The sequence below is a fragment of the Glarea lozoyensis genome (genome assembly GCF_000409485.1).
Source record: "Glarea lozoyensis ATCC 20868 chromosome Unknown GLAREA14, whole genome shotgun sequence".
In the NCBI taxonomy this organism is placed as follows: domain Eukaryota; kingdom Fungi; phylum Ascomycota; class Leotiomycetes; order Helotiales; family Helotiaceae; genus Glarea; species Glarea lozoyensis.
Genome location: NW_007360988.1, coordinates 1,794,605 through 1,808,747, shown reverse-complemented (window position 1 = coordinate 1,808,747; position 14,143 = coordinate 1,794,605). Strand labels below are relative to the sequence as shown.

The 14,143-nt window shown below is 47.3% G+C and overlaps 6 protein-coding genes across 6 annotated transcripts; 2 read left to right on the top strand and 4 right to left on the bottom strand.

The window, feature by feature from the left end:
* Window positions 1–872: 872 nt before the first annotated feature.
* On the bottom strand, window positions 873–1,941 carry GLAREA_07194 (Nucleic acid-binding protein; the record flags this gene model as incomplete). The annotated part of the gene is made up of 2 exons (XM_008081142.1): window positions 873–1,695; window positions 1,745–1,941. 2 exons carry the CDS (start codon window positions 1,939–1,941, stop codon window positions 873–875), a joined length of 1,020 nt encoding a protein of 339 aa, XP_008079333.1.
* Window positions 1,942–3,548: 1,607 nt separating this feature from the next.
* On the top strand, window positions 3,549–4,945 carry GLAREA_07193 (Protein kinase-like (PK-like); the record flags this gene model as incomplete). The annotated part of the gene is made up of 3 exons (XM_008081141.1): window positions 3,549–3,635; window positions 3,686–4,424; window positions 4,485–4,945. The coding sequence occupies 3 exons, from the start codon at window positions 3,549–3,551 to the stop codon at window positions 4,943–4,945; spliced, it is 1,287 nt and encodes a 428-aa protein (XP_008079332.1).
* Window positions 4,946–5,929: 984 nt separating this feature from the next.
* On the bottom strand, window positions 5,930–7,639 carry GLAREA_07192 (Zn2/Cys6 DNA-binding protein; the record flags this gene model as incomplete). The annotated part of the gene is made up of 4 exons (XM_008081140.1): window positions 5,930–6,061; window positions 6,140–7,316; window positions 7,371–7,388; window positions 7,437–7,639. 4 exons carry the CDS (start codon window positions 7,637–7,639, stop codon window positions 5,930–5,932), a joined length of 1,530 nt encoding a protein of 509 aa, XP_008079331.1.
* Window positions 7,640–8,566: 927 nt separating this feature from the next.
* GLAREA_07191 (uncharacterized protein) lies at window positions 8,567–9,961 on the top strand (the record flags this gene model as incomplete). The annotated part of the gene is made up of 1 exon (XM_008081139.1): window positions 8,567–9,961. One exon carries the CDS (start codon window positions 8,567–8,569, stop codon window positions 9,959–9,961), a length of 1,395 nt encoding a protein of 464 aa, XP_008079330.1.
* Window positions 9,962–10,339: 378 nt separating this feature from the next.
* On the bottom strand, window positions 10,340–12,422 carry GLAREA_07190 (alpha/beta-Hydrolase; the record flags this gene model as incomplete). The annotated part of the gene is made up of 3 exons (XM_008081138.1): window positions 10,340–11,819; window positions 11,883–12,243; window positions 12,296–12,422. The coding sequence occupies 3 exons, from the start codon at window positions 12,420–12,422 to the stop codon at window positions 10,340–10,342; spliced, it is 1,968 nt and encodes a 655-aa protein (XP_008079329.1).
* A 936-nt stretch (window positions 12,423–13,358) lies between these two features.
* Window positions 13,359–14,048, bottom strand: GLAREA_07189 (Isochorismatase-like hydrolase; the record flags this gene model as incomplete). Its single annotated transcript, XM_008081137.1, has 1 exon — window positions 13,359–14,048. The coding sequence occupies one exon, from the start codon at window positions 14,046–14,048 to the stop codon at window positions 13,359–13,361; it is 690 nt and encodes a 229-aa protein (XP_008079328.1).
* Between the last annotated feature and the right edge of the window lie 95 nt (window positions 14,049–14,143).

Below are 14,143 nucleotides of genomic sequence, written 5' to 3'. Positions count from 1 at the left end.
CCAGGGGAGATGACGTGTGGACGTTTGAGGCGCCCCACTTGCTCCCGAGCCAGACGCACAGCATGTGGAAGCGAGCGAAACGAGGGAGACGAGCCAATTAGACGAGTTAGATGGCTCTATCGCCGATGGAATTGTGGTTGGAGATTGTTACACCGATGATTGATATCGGAGTTTTCTCGTTTTTGAGATCACTTACCACAGGATCAGATATATTATTGTGATTTTGTTTCCGAATCTGGACTCTCTATTCGACATCTATTCGACATCTATTAATTGTTTAGTAATATCTGCTTTGTAAGTTCTGCCAGTTTGCTTTCTGATTGTCCTTCGTAGTAGCTGCTGAGGTGTATCCAACACTTGAATGATACTACGGCTTTACTCCGTACCACCATATTAACAGAAATACGAAACTTAGCTGTGGTGCTAAGTTATCTACGTTCGGAGTTCTTGGGTACGCAGAGAATTGTGTCGCCCACTGGTGTACCAAACTTCGAGAACTTCGAGCCAACCGAGCAACGCGCCGAGCCAGAACATATCAGAACATCGTGCATTCATGCATTGACTAATCCTCGCCTATCTCGATGCTGCCGACCGTTTCCAGTTCCAAGTGACCCTGGCAGGCACTTGAGAACTCCACAAGGGACCCGTGGACCTCGGAAGAAATGCAAATAATGTCCACCGCCGGCAGTACTTGAGTTTGAGCTGCCGAATCCGGTACCACTTCTAAACAGGGCCCTTCTAAATGCGGTCCGACAACTCGAAAATATCTGAAGTAGTATTCCTACTATCCCAGGGTATTCTCACCGTTGCAATTACTCATTCCAGAATCTTCGACATCTTTAAAGTCCAATTCAATGACTCGTGTGTATTTTTCATACACCGCTCAACTGCTTCAACACGAGTTTTCCCTGTTCTCCTCCAAGGAAAACATTCGTCTCCCCATCTTCCTCACTATCAACCAACAACGCAGCTTCATATCCCTTCATAACCATATCCTCATCAACTCTCAATCCCTCCTCAACCAACAAAGTAATCACCCCTCTTATCCTAGCAATCTCCTTTCTCGTCTCTGGCGCAATCGAATCATTCTGACTACTATAAACCGTCGCACTAACACTCTCCTCCATCCTCGTAATCGCCGTCTCCCCCCCCGCAACCTCAATATGTTTGTTAATCCAGACATACCCATTAACCCCCAAAATCACATCCACCTTCCCACCCCCATTCATCGTATCAATCGTCCACAGCTGTCTCCTCGCCCTCACCACGCCCCCACCTCCCCCCGTCCCACTAATACTCATGAAAACCCCATTCCGCAACTTCCCATACTTCAAACTCCTCGTATGCAAACTCGCACTCCCATCCTGATATAAACTCTGCACCTCAGCAACCAGCAAATCGCCCTCGCTGAAAAACGTACGAATCTGCAACTCATCCGTCTCCGTGCGTTTGCGTAGAATGCCACCAGGTAAATTGATCGCCGATAATGGCAGACTGGCCAACACAGGCGCGCCAACGTCGACACGCCATTTCTTGGATTGCACCTCGACGATGCGACCGACGACTAGATCGCCAATCTCGGGGGTGTAGCGTGCACGGAGGGGGCGGACGGAGAGGAGTTTGTTGGTTTTTTGGACGGTGCCGGCGACGGTTGCGATGATTTCGCGCGCGTGGTTGTGGTATGTGCCGTGGCCTCTGTTGCTCAATCAGCATGGAAAACACACGGAAGTTGGAGTCGGCCTACCTCATCCATTGATCCTCATCCGTGACAACCTCGCCCGGCGTGACAATGTCTTCTCGATAATGTCGGGCTCGTTTGCTGGGGCGCATGTTAATGTCGCCCTGGAGGTCGGCTCCACCATCGTCAGAGTCTTCGTCGGATGAGTCTGCGGTCTTATAGGGTAGAACAGCCGGAGCTGGTGCGTGGATGGTGATTGCCATTGTTGGTGGTCGTAGAGGGTATATTAAAGCACGAGGCTGGAGGGGTCGAGGCTCCGCGGCGGTACATAAATTTCTATGGGAGAAATGCAAGGTCATCAGAAGTGCCGGAAGAACTAATATCCGGCATTTTCTCATTGAAGGAGCCCGAAGATCGAATGCTTCATCACTTCATCGACACATCAACATAGCAGAACATGGAATGCAAATCGATTGTATCGCTTGGCATATTAAACGTTTTCATCGCCAAAGTATCGTCCCTTCCACACCCTTTCTTTCGACATGAAATCTAGTCTGTGATCTACCTACTTTAGTCTCTAGCTCTTTTCCGTTCTTCCTCTTTCAGTATTATTTCCACCACTTCGTACTTCGTGGAATAACAAATATCGACCGTCACCATCCTCTGGCATGGGCTGAGGTCCTCGCCATCGCGAGTGGAATCACTGTCGTCCAGCTAGCCGCAAGAATTGACCATGGCACTCACAGTTGTTTCGAAACCCTCCTTGGAAGTAGAAGTGGAAAGACATTCATCAAGCGTTGAAGGACTTCAAATTACTGTCAAATTACTGGCTAGTCACCGCTACTTGCCAGTAATTTGAAGATCTATGTTTGCCAAGAGTCCGCCCGGAGGAGGTGTTGAATTCTTTGCAAAATAAGTTAACGTAGCGAAGCGTCTTCTATATAAGGTGGCACGAAAAATACTAGCGTTACGCTATAGTGCACTTCTCCTTCTAATTTTCTTTGGAAAACAGCTACGTATGCTGTGCTTGATGCTTCTAGGTATTGAAAGTTCAAATTTTAGGGTCCGTTCGCGTGCGCAAAAGAAGAAGAGCCGTCCCATCCTTTCAAAATCTCGATTGCTTAGTCGCTCTGTGTAGGGCAGTTCGGTGATTCAGATCTGAGCACAATAGTTCAGCTCATGAATTGTTGCTTTCTGTGGAAGATGACTTTGTAGAAGTACAATATGGAACGATTCCTGGTTGTGGCTTCCGTGTTATGATATCGACGGCTATGACCAAAGTTTTCAACAAAAACCAAATCACTTTTGTCAGTATCAAGATACTGTAAGTTGAATTCTCAAACCACATGCATTCATGCTTTCCTACGATTCTTTTGAATATTCTACCCGGGTATCGCAACTAGACCGACTTGAAACAGTCCTACCCACCTTGTTTTCCACTTTTGACTCACAAAGTCGCCTGTCAAAACCTCGATTCTTCTTCTAACGGATGTGAAAAATTATTGTTTGAAGTGTGTGGTTTAGTAACCATAGCAACGAACTCGGTTCGTGCCCCTGAAATGATTGTTATTGTCGCATCAGCGCAGCTGAAAATCACCAACATTTGCCGAAGTTGGTGCCAAACTTGGGTATAAAAGTACCTCGTTTAGAAGATAAGTAGCTATGTAGTTACAGATTATGAGAAACTTAATATTACCATAAATAATATCAGACTGATATACATTTCAAAATTCATCCGGGCCTTCTTTGATTGCCAGTTCTGGATCCAATTTTCGCATCTCGGGAGTTCAAGGTCTAGTCTAAGCTGTTCAACCACGTTTTAATTATATCAAACTTTGGATCAGCTATTCATCAGTACAGGCCAATAAGTATGGCAACCACCAATCACAATCACATAAATTATCAGACTCGGATAGATTTTGTCCAAAATCTTATCAAAGAGCAATTTGGCATCGATGTACACAGCTTTCCTGGCTCTGCAACCAAAAACGCTAAATAATCTCACAGAAAAAACCCAAAATCACACCTCTTCAATACGACCCAGATTCCCCCTACAAATACAACAACTTCGTCTACCACGTCACCCTACCCTCACCCATCACAACAACCCAAACCACCAAAAAGCCAGGCTTCGTCCCAATTCCCGCCAACACTAAAGACCTCATCTTCCGCCTCACGAACTCAGCCGCAGATGGCATGCACATGGCCACCCGGGTCGAGAATGAAGTCGCCATCATCTCCCTCGCATCAGCTGCTCTCGCGGGTATCACCCCGCATGTCGTCCCCTCGGTCTACGCCTGGTCAGGCGCAGCAGGTGAAGGATCTCAAGGCTGGATGATCCAAGAATTCATGTCAGGCGTCCCACTAAACGAGTCCTATGAGGCCATGAGTCTGGATGAGAAACGTGGGGTTTTCGCGCAGATAGCGAGGATTTTGAAGGGGTTGCAGGACTATAAATTACCTGAGAGCATTACTGATTTCGGGGGCGTGACTTTTGATGATGATGGCCGTGTCATTAGCGCAGCTATGACGACTGTCGGTGCTGGGCCGTGGGAGTCTTATGAAGCTTCTTTTAAAGGGAGGTTGAAAGTTGCGCTTGAGAAGGCTGATGGGAATCCTTATATCAAGGGATGGCGGGCGAATGGGATTAGACAGCGCCTTGATGCGTTTGTTGAGAGTGGTGTTTCTAAGCAGTTTGAGGGTTTAGAATCGAAGGAAGAGCGAGTAATTGTGCATGCAGATTTCAGTAAGTTGACACTTTCCCAAATTCAAGTTCCTTTACGGAAGAGCTAACAGTTTTCCCCAGCTACATTCAATATCCTCTTCAACCCCCAAACCACCCGTATCACCGCCCTCCTCGACTACGACTTCTCCTTCATCTCCCACCCCTCCTACGAACACCTCCGCTCCTTCAGCGACACAGGCGGTCAATTCCGCGGCTGGACCAGTTCCGAAACGCTCTCAGACACTGAAGTGCGAAACGCAAAACTCCATGGTTTCCCCTCCCCTCTTCCACCTGATGGCGAGCATCAATGGGATGTCCTGAAAGCGTGGGAGGAAGAGCTGGAGAGGTGTGATGTGAAGAGACCGAGGAATATTAAGGGGATGGAGGGGGTTGCGGATGTGGATTCGGTGTTGGAGGGTGTGTTGCCGTTTCGGTTGGATAATTCTGATGTTTTGAAGTTGCAGAGTGAGGAGGTGGTTTTGGGGTGTAGGAGGGAGAGTGAGGTGGTGTTGGATGGGTTGCTTACGAGGTTGGGATATTAAGAACCATTCGGTCATCTTACCTTGGCGAGAAGTATGGAATAGAATTTATTTCACTAGGAATGTCTGCCTACCAAAGTCAAAACTTTGTTCCTCAAAGCAAAGACAAGGCAGTGACCCTCCCACCTGCTGTTCGGGCGAAAATACGTTCACGGCCGAGTAAAGGCACGGCCACTAATTATTACTTTTCAGCTCTGTCATAAAACACCTCAATCAACCATGAAAAAACAATTTTACTTTTCTCCAACAATATCTTTTGAACTCTCAATAAGCTAACGCAATTAGAAGATTAGCGGCGGGTCCGCAGGTCGAGGGGATATTGTAATGAAACGCGGATTTTATTTTATTTTATTTTTGAGAAAAGCAAGACAAACTTAGGATCTAATGTTACCGGAAGCCACGGTGCTGCATACGAAACACTTTTGAAATCTGTGTTCAGCGAGAGGCAAGTTTCCTGGTCATAGTTTGCGACCAGATCAAGGAGCCACCATTTAATTCGGTGCTATGTTGGGTGATTTAGTGATATTTCAATTACAAAAACATCCTCTGAATCTCTAAAACCCTGCACACAGTGAAAAGAGTACCATTTAATGTACGACAACTACAATAGCGCTGAAGTGACTAGTTGGAAAAGAATTCGTAAACCCCCCCCAAAAAAGAAAAGATTAGGATATTTAAGGTTTGAAGCTTCGTGTGTAGGGATTATGACCCGAAAATGCGTCTGGGTTTTCAAGTGCTATCTACGTAACGCTATGGAGTCATTTAATTCTCCTGTATATGCGATGAAAAAACACGTTGCATCCCTAATTTTGGTCATCACGATTTCATGCATTTGTACTCTAGCTTAAATGGCCAAACAGAGTCTTGGTGGATTTGGAAATTTCAGCGAGATATCTCTTGGAGATCTAATAGTTTTATCATATAATGCTCTTCGTATCATCCAAACGCCAGAATAACCCAGAACGCCTCTTAAAGGTAAATGATTCCTCAAACCGGCCAGAAGAGACTCTTCTGTTCTACCAATGCAACAATATCGTCTCTATACCAACAACCCTCTCGAGATGGGACCAATTTCAATAACTCCATAGCTCGAAACCTGACACCGAAATCATTACACCACTATATCGTCGTCAGCTCGATGACCAAATGATGATGCACGAGATACAAAACACAACAACAATATCTTCGTTTACGTACCCTCAGTATCAAAAACAACGGCGGAATAACCCCAAAATCAAGCGACGTCGGACTCGGCTCCATATATATCTTCCGCCGTGCAATATCCTCCATGATATCAATAATCTCAATATACCGACACGTTTGTAGATTGTCTGCTCCCTGGAAGCGAGCTTCCGTCAAGAGGGATAGCATCGCTCGAGATAATTTGATGTAAACTAAAGCCAGGCTTCGTTTTCGGTCTGCTTCATCAACTGCGTTGAGAGGCTTGAGACTGATTGCTTGATCGGCTCGTAGAAGTCGTTCGAATTGGCGGTGGCGGCCTTCGAGTGTCCATGTTAGTTCCATCTTGGGAACTTGCGCACTTTGTGGCCCGATCATAAGTGTAGGTGTGGGAATTTCTTGCTCGTTTACTGCTGCTAAGACTACGTTCGGAGGCTGATTTGGCGGACCATGGGCGACCATTGGGATTGCCTGCAGTCCGACTGTGGTCTGGAATTTCAATCGCAGAAACGATCGATGCAGGGCACCGTACACATCATCCGGATCTCTCCGTTCAGCAACTGCCGCTGGGTTCGTCGCTATGTCCGTCATGATCTTGATCCCGGAATCTAAATGCCATTTAGCAGTATCAAGATTCCCCAGCATTATCTCCATCCATGTGAATATAAGATATCCGAGGAGAAGATCTTGCTGATTATTCCTTGGATTTTTAGCATGGGATCTTCTGGTTCGAATGATCTCTGATACGGCTTTGGTGTACTGCTCAAACGCATGTGTTTCAAGACAACCGAAACTCACTGGAGTCCGGTCGTCTAAGAAGATCTTGGCCTCATAGACCTCATAAATGGCGCTTAAAGCCAGCAGTGATGTTCGAACCGTAGGGCTACTGTGACTGTACAGGAGCATTGTAGTGTCCCACAAGTCGATTTCGCATCTTCCAAAGGTCTCGGTAAGGTTTTTGGCTTGGATGAAGTGGAAACTCCTTCGTTCACTTTGGCTTCCGGGGATATCTATAGATGGTTGGTACTGTATAATAAATGGCTCCATATTCTGTACCCCGGGTTCCATAGTCTGTACTCCAGGTGGGGTCGCGGCCCCGGATTTACGCTTCGTCTGCTTCGTCGGTGGTGGAACGGCGTATTCGCATTGTCGACCGGAGTTATTACATTTTTTACACCACGGCTTGGTTTCATCACTAGCACGTATTAACTTCACTAATTTCGAAAACCCCAATATGAATAAGATCTACCATTTTACATGTCGAGCCCTGTTCATGCATTAGTAGCCGGCAACTTGAAGGGTCTGCCGCACTCACTTGCAAGTGATGCAGCCGCCACGGGATCTCGGCGTTCCCTTTCGGAATCTGCTTATAAGGTCTCGGGGAGGCTGTATGGCGTTGTTTACAGGTGTTTGATTCGGGCTCTTCTGTCTAGGTGGGGTTCTGGAATCATCAGGAATTCTGTCCTCCCAAGCCCAGTCTTTTTCCCGTGTAACCAATGATTGTGGTGCAAAATCCATATTATGACATACCCAATTCAAACAATAAATATAAAAAATCTCCTTTGGTACAAAAGTCCGTTTTGCTTTTACGAGACTCTGGTGGTGGTGGAATGTCTTGAAAAACAATAAGGGTCTTGAAGGGATGTTGTTGACCTGATATGGATTCTGGGACCCCTGTTACACGAGATCCGCGCCAATCATAATTCGGATACTGCGCCATTCTTTTAAGGTTGCTCCCGAGTGTTTTCTCCACTATTTTGGCGATGGGTAACTGCAAACTACCTGGTACTAAAACCTGGTAGATAAACGTTGTTGCATTTAATGGAGTTTGAAACATGAAATTACCTAGGTAGTATGACACATTCGTTTGACGTCAAATTTCGGTTATAAAGCTTTTTAATAAACCATAAACTTTTTTTCAAGTGTTCTATCATTGGGTTGTGATTATTGTAAGGAACTTTTACAGATTTATTTCCATTTTCTTCCTTCTAAAGATTCTCAAGTACTACATTCAGACAGCGCCAAGAAGTTTGTTGAAACTCAATTTGTACGTACATATGCTTGCTGCGGTATTGTTCTGACTGAGGCTGTGTATAGCTTCTCGGCCAAATTCAATATTTGGCGAATCCGATTACAAAATGTGCTCAACTTGTTCGATTAACTTTCCAAACATCGGTTGAATTGTGCTGGTACCTAGGTATTGTGGAATCGTGTAGCATGGGGTCTTCTTTCCCTGGCCCATCTGCTCGTCTTGCTGAAGAAAGTGCAAGTCATGAAGCTGTAGATCTTATGCATTTGGACTCGTCTGTCCCTTATGACACTTCCGAGATTCCGACTTGATGAGTGTAGGTTTAGCTGTTAGCCGTATATAATATAAACCACTTTACAATTATGAGGGATTGTCCATAATACCACTGCAAAGTGACAACTAATTACAAAGCCACAATGTCTACCAATTTCGTGGAAGAAATCAGCACAACGAATGTTACGAACACGACATCTGGATCTGTGATATCAAAGTCGCATGTCGAAACTACAACTCGGGACCAATCGATGGCAGGAAATCAGCAAAACGAGGGGATTACAAGAAGCATTTCAAGATATAGGCGATCAAAAGTCTCGACAGAAGCAGAAAGTCTGAAACCTGCGTCACTTCCAACGAGCACCCGAGTACCCAAACGATCATCATCAAAACCACTTAAGGATAGCTCCAAGCCAGCCAACACCGATGATGCACCAGTAAGGAAGGCTACTCACCCTGTTCGAAAAGGTGCTTCAGATGCTCCAATCCGTACAAAATCAGAAATGAATGCCACGAGACAGAGTGCTTTTCAAAGAGCAATGATTCCAGAAGATGAAGAGCGTGAAGTGGTAGACAGTAGCAACGCCAACCAAAGCCTGACAAGAAGAGCAAGTGACCGCGGGATCATGGCACCATTACAACAGCATAAGACGAGTGAACAAGAGCATTCTGACAAGCCATCCCAGGCTGAAGGGTCAAGAAAACGAGCTTCAAGTACCCGCAGAAAGTTGAATCAGCTCACCCGGAAGATCTGGCCTACGAAAATGCCTTCGAAGCGAGAAAGTGAGAGCACTGACGATATAACACAAAAGAGCGCTGATGGAAACATCCATGCGTCGAATGCCGCTGATACAGTTCAGTCCCTTGAGGCACAAAGACCTCGTCGATGGAGAGATCCGAGGGAGAGGAGACAGCTTGACGAGGACGATTTCGTGGAAGAGAGTCAGGAGAGACAGATACCCTTATATACACCTCACAGCATCCACGGTCCCAATTCATGGGAACACAGCAGAAGTCCACCGACTATGACTTCCGAGCCCGAACGATTCGCACACCAGGAAGAAGTCTTCGCAGAGAATGGGCTGCTGGGTAGATCTTACACACAACGGCAGCAGAGACGTGTGCCAATGGAGAGGATGCTCGATAGAAGTACCTCACACCACACATCCTCGTCCTGGAAAGGACCAGGAACTTCTCGTTCCAAGTCCCTTCATTCCAGCAAAATACCTGAAACCCAAACAACCACCCCCCAGCACAGACCAAGACCAACACTCTCAACAAGCGTCCAAGTCCTCCCCTTAGTAGACCACGCAACCTCCCCCACCTCCTCAACCTCCCTCTCGGAAACCGCATTCCGAAGACAACCAAGCGTGAGCGTTCGACGACACAGCGGGACACCACCGCCGTTGTTGGATTTCACGCCTGTGTTCAAGGAGGCGCCGCAGTGGGATGTGAGGAGGAAGGGAAGGGGGTTTAGGCCGAGGGGGGAGGGGAAGCTTGTGGAGTTTGCGAGGAATAGGGGGGAGGGAGGGGGGTGATGTGTTGGAGTTGTGGTTGTTGGGATAGAGAGGAGGTTGGGATGGATTGGTATAATGCTAGTGAAAGGTGATAAATATCTGAAGGGGGTGGTCGTGAAGTATGGTCTGGTAAAACGCTGGGTTTTGATCGATGACTGGTTGGATTGGAGTGGATTATCTTCATTTTTTCTAACACTGAAAGAAGGAGGGAGAGATAGGGGATCTGAATAGTATTTGGTTTCCGGATTTTGAGCTTTTTCGCTGGATATTCTCAACCGATTTCCTTACTTCGGTATTTGGTGTAATGTTCAGAGACCACGCAGGGTGCTACGAATGGATTCAATTCCAGGAATGAGAGGTCGTATGTCGAATCTCGTTTCTTGTATCACATCTCAGAGATCAATGAGACAAATAATCAATCGGCAAAGCCAACCACCCACACTGCTCCAGATCCCTAAACCCAACCATCTCACTCTCCGGCCACTTCAGACTCATCATCTCCATCCTCCCACTCTTCACCTCCTTCCAATTCTCCCCCGGCTTCTCCCCCCTCACAAACGCAGCCCACCTATCCAACACACTCGCCTCAAACTCCCTATCCCCCACCTCATCACGATAAGGCAATCCGAATCGTCGTATATTCCCGAAAATCCACAACAGCTGCCCGGAATGACAGTGGAAATTATCAAACGCGGCGTTCGGGTCGCCGAGTGGATGGGCGGGTGATCTGGGTGCTTCGCAGAGATCCAGGTGCGGCCAGTCGGGCGTTTGGTAGGAACGGTCGAATTCGAAGAAGTGGACGGAGGAGAAGACGCGGTTTATGACGCCGGCGTACGCAGTCGCTTGGTTCATGCAGCGGAAAGAGAGGTCTGTCATGAGGCGTGCGCCGACTTGGTAGACTGCTAACGTTTGGTTCTGGATGTTTGGCAAGGGGAAGAGGGTGGTTGGGGGGTTGGGTAGACCTTGACTTGTGATCCATGACGACTGGTCCGCGGCTGTGATGTTGGGTGGGTAGGTGAGGAATGGCGCGCCGTCCTCGCGAGGTAGACCTGTCATGAATCGGTAGGGGGCTTTGGTGCCTTTGGTTAGTTGGAGGTGTTTTGTGGTGAGATAGGTGCCGTCGACTACGAGATGGTTGGCTGGCATGCCTATTGGGACGAGAGTTGTGGCATCGATCGCTCGCAGGCATTCAACTTGAGATGGTGCATTTGTGCAATTCGCGGCGGCTAGTATACTGTTGCCTGCTACTTCGACTGACTCGTCGATCGTATAATATTCTGAAAAGCCTGGCGTGCCAGGTGTGCTCATCGCTATGGCACCTACAAACTTGCCAGCTGTGAGTGGGGATGCCATGAGTGCTCGTACTGAGGCTCCCCCAGATGATTGACCAACGATCGTGATGTGTTCGGGATCGCCGCCAAAATCTTGGATATGTTTTCTTACCCAGTTCAAGGCGAGGATTTGATCCGCGATCCCGAAATTGCCGTTTGTGGTTCCGTCTTTCAGGGCGAGAAATCCAAAAGCGCCAACTCGGTAATTGGGTGCAACCATGACTACATCTCCACGGGATGCCATATTCCCACCATCGAAGTTAGGGTCAGCAGCTGAGTTCTCGGTAAAGCCGCCACCGTATATCCAGAAGAGAACGGGTTTGAGCTTTTTGGATTTGTAGGTGTTGCTTGGTGATGGCAAGGAAGGTGTCCAGATGTTCAGAAAGAGGCAATCTTCTGAACCGCCGCTGACTTGAATACATTGCGGCCCATACTTCAGTGCAGGAACGACTTCACCTGAGCCACTATAAAGCGTTGGGTAGGTAAATCGTTTTGGCTGCGGTGCGAAGCGGATGCCTCGAAATCGAAAGGTCAACCGATCTCGGAAGCTGTGAGTAGTTATTAGCAAGTCTTTCTAAATTAGTACGGAGGCTTGATATATCCAAACATACCCCGTGACTGTTTCATTGTTCGACTCAACCTGGATTTGCCAATCTTGACCCACGTCCGCAGAAGTGGCGTTCGAGTAAGGTGCTGTCTGTGTACAAAGCACTGGAAGCTTAGCGGACGATTTTGGTGTCATAAAGCCACCAGACTTATCCATTGCACGAGGTTTATTGTCTTTTGCAAAAATCCATGCTTGATTTTGCTTCACGGATTTGAGATGCTCTCCTAGGATGTTGGCTGCCCGGTTGTGTGTACCTGGAGACCATAGCTGCTCTCCTAGGGCTTCGCAAGAAACTATTGCAGATTCTTGAGATTGTTCACGGGAGACGTAGAGAGCGCCAAACGCACTGCATGGTCCACCGGGTCCTATAATTTGTCACTATCAGCTTTAAAAAATAATCTATCGCAGTAAACCTACCTTGGAGATCATTGTCGCTCAGAATGGTAACATCAGAGTCCAGAAGGTCTGGTGAGGGCACCGCCAGCGAGACGCCGGCGACCAATGCTACGACTAACGGCTTTAACATCGCTGCGACACTTTTCATGTAAGTGAAGAGCGTGTGCGCGCTTCTTGAGAAGTGTTTAATGCATTGTTCTTATACATATTGCCATTATCCAGTGATCAGTTACTGCGCCGCTGTATTCCCACTATTGCTTGCTCTCCACTTATGGGGACCTGAGGACCTTCCAATCAAGGAAGACTCCGCACGACGCAGTCTTGGTATTTCGTACAGTCGTATTTATCCATTATAGAGATGACAACATGCGGCCAAGCCGCAAGAACAGTTCAAGTGTTAAGTGGGCAAGAAGTAGGCAAGTGATAACACTACAAGATTTACTTACAAGTAACATATTGCATATCACACTAAAGGAGGATTATTGATGGATTGTTGATGCGTAAGTTTAGAGAAGGAATGAAAGAAGACTTAGACTGGGTACTGTTTCGATCCATGTCAGCAAATTGATTTATTACCAGTAAAGAAAAACTCTTCGAGTCGTGGAATCTTTCGTAGAATCTTCACTAATACTATGTTAGAAACCTCTTATGCGCCTCAAGAGATGGGTCATACATCCAAAGAAACGTCTTTGCTGTTTTCCTAATTGCTTAAAGTGACACGATACCGTAGCGATTGACAGAAACTCGACGACGCATGTGGACTTCGAAACTAACTACACCACCAGCACCAATTGTCGGATTTTCTCGAGCCAATCGTACTTCATATATCTATGGTTCTCCTTGTGTTTAAATTTGCACCAAGAAGCAAGTGCTACACTCGATAAAGTGCCAAGAAATGATCAGAAGGTGGTCGCAATGTTGCATATTTGGGAGAAAACAAGTGTGATTTCATTTTGGAAGACGATGGAGTAAGAAGAAAACAGGAATTGGATGGGCCGTCATGACTCCGCCTTCTATGTATTTAACTATCTCTGTGATATCATGTTAGTAACTAGGTCACAAGATAACCAAATTTGACGTACAATCAAGCAATTTTTCCCGCCTCGATCCGTGCAATGGCCTCATCAGCGGTGACCACATCGCCAAAAAGGACCATGTTAACCAAGCTGGCATTGTGCACCGCATCGCCACGCGTAGCATTGCCATCCTGGACGAAGAGCACGTGGTAGCCCATCTGCATGGCTTCCCGCATAGTCGACTCGCAACAGCAGTTCGTGGTGGTGCCAGTGATGATCAGCGTGTCGATGTTCTTCTCCTTCAGAAGGGAGTCGAGAGCGCACGTGCCTGGTGTGAAGGCACTCCACCGGGTTTTCGGCACGATCAGATCTTCCGGCTGGACATCCAGCTCGGGCCACAGGGCATGCTGCTCCGAGCCATCGGTGAATGCGGCCCGCATCCGCCCGTACGCTTCAGGCGTCATCCGGTTGTAGTGGGATCTCCAATGGTGTGGCTCGTCGGAGTCAATTTTGTACTGGAGATACGCGATAGTTCCCGACGCGGACCGCAGCGCTTTTGACACTCGATTGACATTCTCAACAATACCACGCGCAGTTGGCATTTCAAGCAGCGCTCCCTCGCCCATGAAGCCAACCTGGAGATCAATGATAATATGTGCTGTTCGGGCCGGGTCGACGAGGATCTTATGATGGCCCCCGCGCATCCAGGCGACGCGATCGAGGACTTCGGTGGGAATGTAGGACTGATGCATCGACATGATGAGAATGATTTAAGCAGATGATGGTAGTGACTTTGATCTTTCAATTGATTTAGCCGCTTCATCTTTGGGGATTCTTGGTTTAAATAACCCTT